The sequence below is a fragment of the Fonsecaea pedrosoi genome, assembly GCF_000835455.1.
Source record: "Fonsecaea pedrosoi CBS 271.37 unplaced genomic scaffold supercont1.3, whole genome shotgun sequence".
NCBI classification, from domain to species: Eukaryota; Fungi; Ascomycota; class Eurotiomycetes; order Chaetothyriales; family Herpotrichiellaceae; genus Fonsecaea; species Fonsecaea pedrosoi.
In genome coordinates this window covers 250,357-259,798 of record NW_013550613.1, presented here as the reverse complement: position 1 = coordinate 259,798, position 9,442 = coordinate 250,357, and the positions used below count along the sequence as shown (strand labels likewise).

Below are 9,442 nucleotides of genomic sequence, written 5' to 3'. Positions count from 1 at the left end.
GTCCAGTCATTCCACGTTGTAGGGGCGACAGACTTTGTCGTCGTAGTGCTAGTCCAGTCTTGCCAGCTGGATGTAGGGGCGACAGTTGTCGAGGGAGTCGTAGTTGTGGTGGTGCTGGTCCAGTCTTGCCAACTTGATGTAGGGGCGACAGTTGACGAAGGAGTGGTCGTTGTCGTCGTTGTGCTAGTCCAATCATTCCACGAAGTTGGGGCCACAGTCGACGAGGGAGTCGTGGTGGTGGTGGTGGTGGTGGTGGTGGTGGTCGAGGTGGTGGTAGTCGAAGACCAGTCAGCCCAAGTTGAGCTCTCTCTTCTATAGACGTTTCCGGCATTTGCCAGGCTGGCGACAGCCAGCAGAATGAGAGACGACTGCATGTTGGACGAGTATGTGATATGTAAGGTAGATTATGATATAGAGATTGGAAAGGTTGCGAACGGAAATGCCAATGTCCAGAGCCTTAGCGAACGAGCTCCGTGTACGATGTACAAAGCGAGGGATAGCCGGTCAGAGACGGGAATATGATGGAGGAAGGAAAAAGAGATACAGAGGAGGATGGGGAGGTGGCCGATTTTGTAGTGTCAATCCCCAGCCGAGAAGGCACCTCCGTCAAGCTTCTTTGGCTGTGGATTCTGTCATGCGAGCATGGAGCATGGTACCTATGGAGAGGCGAGGAATGAATCAAAAGTGCTGGGGATGTGGCGAGGACAGCGGGCTTGCAGTATCGTCCCATGACACCAAGCCTGTTCCTCTCAGAATCATGTCATGGTTGTAGTGGAGGGTGGATACCGACATACCTAGACGAGGAACATTATGGAGACCATAGGGTATCAACCGAGTTTTCCCAGCCCGGTAGAGTGTACCAGAGTGGGGTTTCAAAAGGCCATGCCAACCGGGTCAGCCTGGGAATAGCATCCTCCAATACGAGTAGGTACTCTAGAACACTGGTTAGTGCATTCTCCGTCATTGACCAATAAAAGTACGTAAGAAGAAAAACGGGGCAATGTCTCGTGGCTTGCCCGCGAGTAACCAACCTCTTCAGGCGGTAGAGTCCTTCGTACGAGCAGTCGGTAGTTATCATGCACTTGTATGCGCCAAAGAAGGCCGGGCTTCCTGTTGACCATGTTGAATGTAGTATCACGTAGCTGGATGTATTGTCTCCAGCCTCATGCAAGCATCTCAGTTGGACAATGGTCATAGTCTCTCGGCTGTGTGACCACACTGCTGCTCTCGGGAGCTCAAGCCCAAGTGCCAGGGTTGAGCAAGAAACCGGAGGGGATGGGTGCCAGAGGGCTGAGGTCCAGGCAGTAGTGGAAGCGTGGAAGCGTTGCTAGGACCGAGTGGCTACCTCATCCGTTAGTAGGTACTCCAATGAGGTCAGAAATTGGCAACCAAACATAGTGATCCCTGTCACTGCGCCCCCACAAAGAGCTCTTGTTTGCCCTCGATGTCTCGTAGCGTGATCGCATGACCATGGTAGCCACAGTATTCTTGAGACTGCCGGATCCCACCGAACATGGTCGACGCCAACCGAAGCCACTACTGGTAGGCTTCGGCAACTGAACAGAAAAGGTTGATGGTCGTTTAGAGGAACTTGGAGAAGGAGGTTGGGCAATTGCTAGGGAGTTGGAAAAGACTCTGTGGGGTGCCAAGACCGCAATGTCTCACTTTAGCGGATAGTGGATCCAGGAACCAACCGATTATTGGTTGATCGTTCAGTCAAGCCTTTCAAATAGTGAAGGATCCATCCCTGTTTTTCCACGTTTCCTTCAGCACGCAAGTGTGCCCTCGGGGAATTTCTGACGGTCTCGGCCCAGTAGAAAAAGCTCTGTCAGACTTTTTCCTCCCGCTGACTCCATGTACCTGCCTCAGTGCCAACCGTATCGTTCCTTTTGGATCTCCCTCGCATGCTCATTCAGACCCTTTCAGCAACGAGGTATCTCGTACTTTGTCACTGTCTATCTTGCTCCCATAGCACCAGCCGGGCGTTGAGCCGGGCTCTCCTCGTACTACTCCGTATATCTATCGATTGGCTTCCGCTCAGAACCTTGTTGGGCACTGATAGGCAGAAGCTAGACGATAGGCGTTGGAACTAGCAGATCTTTTCCGTCAGCTCGACATGGTATGACGGAATTGACGTGCTTTTGTCTCGCTATGAGCTTTGCTCGACCTCGCCGTAGCTTTCCTGCAAAAAGTTCCACACAAATCCGGACCGGCCTTCAGGTTGGCATGTCCTAGTATGGCTGGCCACAGGCACTAGATACTTGGTATGGTTGGGGAAAGGAATCACATCATGCGCCTGGTGGCCCACAAACCTGATGTATATCATTGGCTTATACTGATAAACAAACTTTGCTGTTTCGGGAACGGAACTTCGACCACATTCGACTTCGGCAACAATGTCCCAGACTGGGCTATTCCATGCATCTTTCTAACTGATGGGTCACTCGTATTCCCGTAGCTCTTGTGTCACAGCAGACCTTCACTCATCGTCGATTCCAGAATCTGATCCTGACTCCCACCCAATGCCGTAATTCTGGGCCATTTGTGTCAAGTCGTTGTAGTGTGCCTCCCGTTCTTCCCGTGGCATTAGGCGGGCAGTCAGGTCCCTGAGGTCAAGAATCCTGCTCTTCATTCTAGAATTGCATCCCAAGGCTGCCGAAACGTCCAACCCGCTGGGCCGTCGACTGGTCTCGAAGAGTGTGTCGGGAAATGTGTCGAGCAGAGGAAATTGGAGGCTGGTCTGAAATCTGAGCGTGTATCAGTCTTTTGTTGTCGCTTTCTCTTCTTTGTGGCATAGTATGCGCTTTGCGCGGCCGGGGGAAACATGCGAGGGGATCGACTCACAGCTCTACCACGCTCTCCTCGTTCAGTCTTCTTCGAAGCCGCTCCTCCGGGTTAAGGGTCAACGGTCGAGTGCCTGACTCGAGGTGGTCACGCTCACATTCCACCTGGGCAAAAACGTGATTAGACCTCCTGGCTGACGGCTTGCTGAGACTTGGGCTGTAGTCCAGGTCGAAATCTGATGGCTCTGGCACATTGGCACTTTGATTTCCTTCATGCCCATTCCCTTGCACCATTGCAACTCCGTTGGAAGAATGGCTTGCACCAACATTTGTACTCGGGACGCTTGCATGAAGCTCAAACACATTTTGAACTCCGTTGGTATTCAAAGTGTCCTCGAGTAGACCCAACGAGCCTCTTTTCCCTACTTCGGCATGGAGCCTTGTCGGAAGTGTAACAGATTCGACGCCCGCACAGAGGAGTGCAGTATTCATCCAGTCAGATCCATTGTCGAGGTGTACGTACCGAGGGAGGACTGCCGGAGGAGTAGCAAGTCGGATGTATGCTGATGCTTGCTGACCAGTTGACTGAAGGGTTCTCGCGGCATTGCACGCCCTCAACGATCGTTTTTCCTGGTCCCACTGAGCAATCTGTCTGCTGAGAACTGGTGTGGACATACCCTGGTGGCCCTGGAACCATCTTCCATCCCCCAGACCCAGATACTTGTCTTACCATACTCGTCTCTCACATTATCCACATACTTTGCAGCAAACCCTCCCCAAGCGTCATCCGCCCCAGTGAACAGTTGAAAACCCTGCACTTGATCGCATTCTTCTACGAACGGTCTGACATCACGATCAAGCAGATCAACTTCCTTGTCCAGGCTTTCAAACAAGTCTCCGCCTGCCGACCAGTTTTCAAAGGGCATCAGTTGCGAGTTCAATTCGTACTCGTGGAGCTGGACGATGGATCTAGGGTGATAGAAGACTCGGTTAAAATCAGACCAATACCTCACATCCGAGGCGTGGAGTTGAGCAGTCGGGAGACCTAGATCTAGGTTCCTTTGGAACTCAGATGGCTCAATGGGCTGTTGTAGATGTCGCGCGGTGTTGCCATCCCTAGATGTGGTTAGAGTCTCCTTCAACCAAGTGACGTCTCGGTAGACGGCATACCAAAGACCCAGGGGAGGATGAGACTCATCCTGGATGTCATATAATGCATTAAATTTACGGAGAGTGCCAAACCCACCCTTCAGGTCATAGATTATGGTTCGAGGAGTGAATGTCTCTGATCCATCGGAACCAAGGCCTGGTCGAAAGTGAATGTCTGGGTTGACCAGAGATACCTCATCATGAGAATATGTGAAATAAGATTCCTTTCAAGGGAAGATTAGAGGGTTTCTGGATACAGCTGAGTGAAGGATACCTGAGCGTTCCAGAAATGGGTCGCTAGATAGTTACTTTTGTTGCCAAGCTGAAGAGTTATGATTTCATGCATTGTGGGTGCAGAACGTCATTCTGAAACGGGTGAGCCTTGATCATTCGACGATGAATAGGAGATTTTCGAGTCACAGTGCCAATAATTTAAAGGGTACAAGATATCATTGAATGTGGGACAGAAGGTCGAAGGTAAAGACCATGCATATGGTCGAGGCTGAAAGAGAGAAATTTGATCGTATTGTGTCTGACAGACAGCTTTTTGGAGGGGTCGAGTTAACCCATTATACATAGGATAGGGCAGCGAGGACAGCGAGGGCAACGAGGGCAGCGTGGGCAACCTCTTAGTCGCAAAAAGGTGTCTGGAGTGTATTTACACATAGAAGGGCCTACGGGAATTCTATTCTTCAGACATTCTACAATCTGAGGTTTGAATAGGGCGGTCGATTGGTTAGTCTCGAGAGCTCTTCAGCCATGTTGGAGGTGGCGTTTATTTCTTGTCAGACGATGTTTTTTTTTGTTGAGCGTAGCCCCACGACTCGTGTATTTCAAGGAGCATGACTCGTGCCTGCGATTTTCTGGACAACTTGTTCACAAGCCGGTCAATATGGGGATGAGCATGCGAGCATCAGAAATGAAAACGGTGTCATAGACTGGACTTACTGTTCCTCCGCTCAGAACCGTGTATTTCATATTCGTCGCCGCGTATTATTCTTGAAATGCACTCGCAGACCTCGATTCTCACATCCTTCTCTCCTTGAGTTAACTTACTGCAGATCCGACCATTACGCCCCGTGCGGATCACAACATCTCTACATTTACACAATGGCACCGCCTGGACGACGGAAGTTATCGACTCTCAGCGTTCTGACACTGTCTCTCCTCCTTTTCTCCACGACCGCGTATGCCGCAGCGGCAGTCCTGGGTATAGATCTGGGGACAGAATATCTGAAGGGAGCCATTGCCAAACCTGGATCTCCTATTGAAATTGTCCTATCCAAAGACTCCAAGAGAAGGGAAGCCGCTACTCTCGCATTCAAACCTTCCAGAACTCAGACAAAGGATGACAAGGCCTTCCCCGAACGTCTATATGGAGGAGATGCCGTAGCTCTTTCCGCGAGATTCCCAAGCGATGTCTATCCCAATCTGAAGAGTATACTAGGTCTGGAATACTCTACGGACCCTGTAAAGAACTACGCCACCCGATATCCTGGTTTGAATCTCGAAGTCGTCCCGAGAGGCAATGGAACGGAAAAGAACAGCGGAACTGTGGGCTTCAAGAGTCACAGCTTTGGGACCAAGGAAGACGAAATATTCATGGTGGAAGAACTGCTGGCCATGCAGTTGAAAAACCTCAAGAGCAATGCGGAGGCAATGGTCGCGAAGGGTGTACATGTCACGGACGTGGTCATTACGCATCCTGCGTTCTTTACCGCTGATGAGAAGCGAGCTATTCAGTTGGCTGCGGACCTGGCGGGTTTGAGAGTTCTAGGTCTCGTGAGCGATGGGCTCGCCGTCGGCCTCAACTATGCAACGCACCGGACGTTCGACAGCGTGACTGATGGTGCTAAGCCAGAGTACCATCTGGTCTATGATATGGGTGCTGGATCGACAACGGCAACGGTGCTCAAGTTTCAAGGCAGGACAATCAAAGGTCCTGGAAAGCGGAATTCCACTGTCCAAGAAGTTATTGCCCTTGGCGTGGGATCCGATGCCTCACTAGGTGGAGATTCTTTGAATGACGTTGTTGTCGAAGACATCATCTCCCGGTTTCTTGAGTCGCCAAGTGCGAAAAATCTAGGGCTGAGTCGTGACCAAGTTAGGTCTCACGGGAAAGCAATGGCGAGAATCTGGAAAGAGGCCGAGCGAGTCCGTCAGCTCCTCAGCGCCAATGCAGTTTCTTCGGCCACCCTTGAAGGACTTTATGACGATGATATCACCTTCAAGTACAGTCTTACTCGGGAAAGGTTCGAAGAACTCGCCGCAGACCATGCTTCACGCGTAGGCTCACCGATCGAAGCGGCTCTGCAGTCCGCTGGGCTGCAACTGGATGATCTAGACTCAATAATCCTACACGGAGGAGTAGTGAGAACTCCTTTCGTGCAGAAGCAACTCGAAAAGGTGGCTGGTGGGCCATCCAAGCTGAAAACCAATGTCAATGCTGACGAGGCTGCGGTAATGGGAGCAGCTTTCAAAGCTGCATCCTTGAGCCCTAGCTTTAGGGTCAAAGACATCCGAGGGACAGATATTTCTGGCTTCTCCTTTTTCCTGAGATGGAGTGTCGCGAACAAGGAAAAGACACAGAAAGTGTTCCACCCAACCTCGCAAGTTGGAGCTGAGAAGCAAGTGCCCATCAAAACGCTGGAAGATATCACCTTACGCTTCACCCAGGCAGTCAAGGAGCTAGAAGTTCCTGTAACGGAGGTTGGGGCTTCAAACTTGACGAAATCAGTGGGCGAGCTGAAGGAAAGGCATGGTTGTGCTCCGGCAAATGTAAGCACCGTTTTTACTATGCGGTTGAGCCATGTGGATGGATTGCCAGAAGTTGTTTCAGGGTCTGTCAGCTGCGAAACCGAGAGCATCAAAGGCGGAACCGTCATTGACAACGTCAAAGGCTTGTTTGGCTTCGGCTCAAAGAAGGACAGCGAGCAGAAGGTTGTTGGAGACGAAGATGCTAGTGGAGAGACTGCTGAGTCTCAAACACCATTGCCTGCGTCTGATCCCACAAGCTCTGGATCGACCATGTCATCCGCCTCTCCATCGCTAACAGAGTCAGCCGCGTCCTCCTCTTCGGCGACCAAAGTCGCCAAAGCAAGCAAAGCAACGCCAACAACAGTCTCAATCCCCATCGCCCTGAGATCAACTGTTACCGGGCTCAATGCTCCACCTACTTCAATTTTACCTCGCCTCAGGCAGCGTCTAACTCAATTCGATATATCAGATCGGAATGCTGCCCTTCGGGCTGAGGCTTTGAACAATCTCGAGGCCTTCACGTACCGAGCCAGGGACTATCTCGAGGACGAGGGCTTCATTGCTGCCTCAAGCGCGTCAGTTCGGAATGAACTTGAACAGCAGCTGTCGAGCATCTCGGAGTGGCTGTACGGTGACGGCCTTGACGCCAAACTCCAAGACTTCGAGGACAAGCTGAAGAACCTCCATGCGCTAGTCGACCCCGTCTTGAAGCGACAGGATGAAGCCACAAAACGGCCCGATGCTGTCAAGAGTCTGAAGGAGGGGCTGGAGAACTTGAAAGGCATGATAACAATGGTAGAAGGAAGTATCAAGAAGGCTTCTGAAAACGCGGCATCGAGTGCAAGCGAAGCTGCAGAGTCTACAGCTTCAAGTGCTTCAGGCCCGTCTCCAATGGATGGCGATGACCTTGACGAAGACCCATATAGCAGCAAGTCAACAGACGAAGCACCGGAGACTGACGAACCGCCTCCGATCAAACCGTACGAATACACAAATGAAGATCTTGCAGCTCTGACAACGAAGTATGATGAGGTCAAGGAATGGCTCGACGAGAAACTTGCCCTGCAAGACAAACTCGGGCTACACGAAGATCCAGTTTTCCTGGTTACTGAATTGCAGGCCAGGGGGCTAGCACTACAGAAAGTGGTTTCGGATACTATTCTGAAAACAATAAAAATGCAAGAGATCCCCAAAAAGGGAAAGACAGGGAGTGGAAAGAAAGAGCCAGGAAAGGGAAAGGTCAAGAAGACCAAATCCTCGAGCACGAGTGGAGGCGAAGCTTCCAAAGCGAACACTTCATCGACCCCATCCGGAACGTCGAGCGCCACGGCGACAAAGAGCGTCAAGGACGAGTTGTAGACCTTGTGTTAAAAAGAATCTGAATTGTTTCCCTTGCATCAATACGTGCGAGCCACCGCAAAATCTGTATTCTGGGCATTCACTTGAATATGCCAGAAGGGGATGCATATATTCCCACATGGCTCTAGAGAGGCAGCACTTTATAGGGGCCTTGTAGGAGGCTCAATACCAAGACGGGCTCTCTAGACAAAGAGCAGACCTCAATACCGCATACGGAACTCACGTGTCTGTGCTCTTGGTTGTGTTCAACACATTCCCGACCCCAGATGCTGGCATTCGCGGAAACATCGAGCCAATAATAGCACTACAACAGCCTGCCAGCTCCTGTCAGCCGTACGTGCGATGCGCACAACTGTGTGATCAACCGGCTTCCGATGGAATCCCATGTCCGACGGTTGAGCCGCGTCTCTTTCCAGTGGGGCACCTTGCCAGGGACGGACCAGCCACATGTCTCTTCTTTGATTGTACCGGGCAGTAGGATGAGCCGACTAAAACGTTTGATACTTGCTGGAGAAGGCTGAAACAAAGGGGAAATAGCACAGGCAAACATGTTCCAAAGCCTCATGAATCTGAGACGGCGACCGTTGTCATTCTTGTACTTGTACGCAGGCCAGGCATCGAGGCGCGGGAGGATCAAATTATCGGACTGCACATTTGTTCAACGCCTGAAACGAGCCAGTTTGATTGGATTGGGCCGCCGAAGACGCAGACAAGCCTTGAGTGGTTGATGGAAGATGAAGGAGGGGGCGGTATGTCAGCCCTATCGACTCTTAGTATCTGCGTCTTTCCCAGTAATATCTTACCATTCTGTCTTGGTATCTTGGTGGTGTGGCCATTGCGGCGACACTTGGGATAAATCTGAGCTCAAAAAAAAGATTGAAAAAGGACTGTGTCCAAGGAGGCACAAGTACTCCGTACCTCTGAAGAGTGGATTTCACCGCTCTTTATCTGTTCGTCTGACTGGGTTCTGGTAGAAGTCAGTGTTTTTCAGCCCCAAATCAGCCCTCGAATACATTAGGCATCAGACAATACGAGACGAACCACCCTGCAAAGCCACTAGAGCCCACCACTAGCCCTTAGCACAAGCTAGAAGCCCCCCCATCTTGGCCACCACCTTTGTGCGTTCATTGTTTTTTCTTTCATCTTCTGCGTCTTCTGCTTGCAATATGCGACTGATGGCAATGGGGCAAGTCGATTAGTCTGTAGTTGTTCAGGCGAGTTGCAGTATCCCGGGACCCGAGTGAGTGAATCAAGTTCTGACTTGCCTGAAGGACGGCATATAGCGAACGGGACTGAAATCCTTCGTATCGCAGCCTGATATTTAGGATGGGAAGACAGCCACTAGTCTTCTGTTCGGTACCCATTGCCCCCCGTACCATTACGCATCATTACGG

General features: G+C 51.1%; 2 protein-coding genes across 2 annotated transcripts; one reads left to right on the top strand and one right to left on the bottom strand.

The window, feature by feature from the left end:
• Nucleotides 1-2,479: 2,479 nt before the first annotated feature.
• Nucleotides 2,480-4,278, bottom strand: Z517_03959 (uncharacterized protein; the record flags this gene model as incomplete). The annotated part of the gene is made up of 5 exons (XM_013429290.1): nt 2,480-2,747; nt 2,845-3,413; nt 3,461-3,899; nt 3,954-4,156; nt 4,207-4,278. 5 exons carry the CDS (start codon nt 4,276-4,278, stop codon nt 2,480-2,482), a joined length of 1,551 nt encoding a protein of 516 aa, XP_013284744.1.
• Nucleotides 4,279-5,042: 764 nt separating this feature from the next.
• Z517_03958 (uncharacterized protein) lies at nt 5,043-8,048 on the top strand (the record flags this gene model as incomplete). Its single annotated transcript, XM_013429289.1, has 1 exon — nt 5,043-8,048. The coding sequence occupies one exon, from the start codon at nt 5,043-5,045 to the stop codon at nt 8,046-8,048; it is 3,006 nt and encodes a 1,001-aa protein (XP_013284743.1).
• Nucleotides 8,049-9,442: the final 1,394 nt, after the last annotated feature.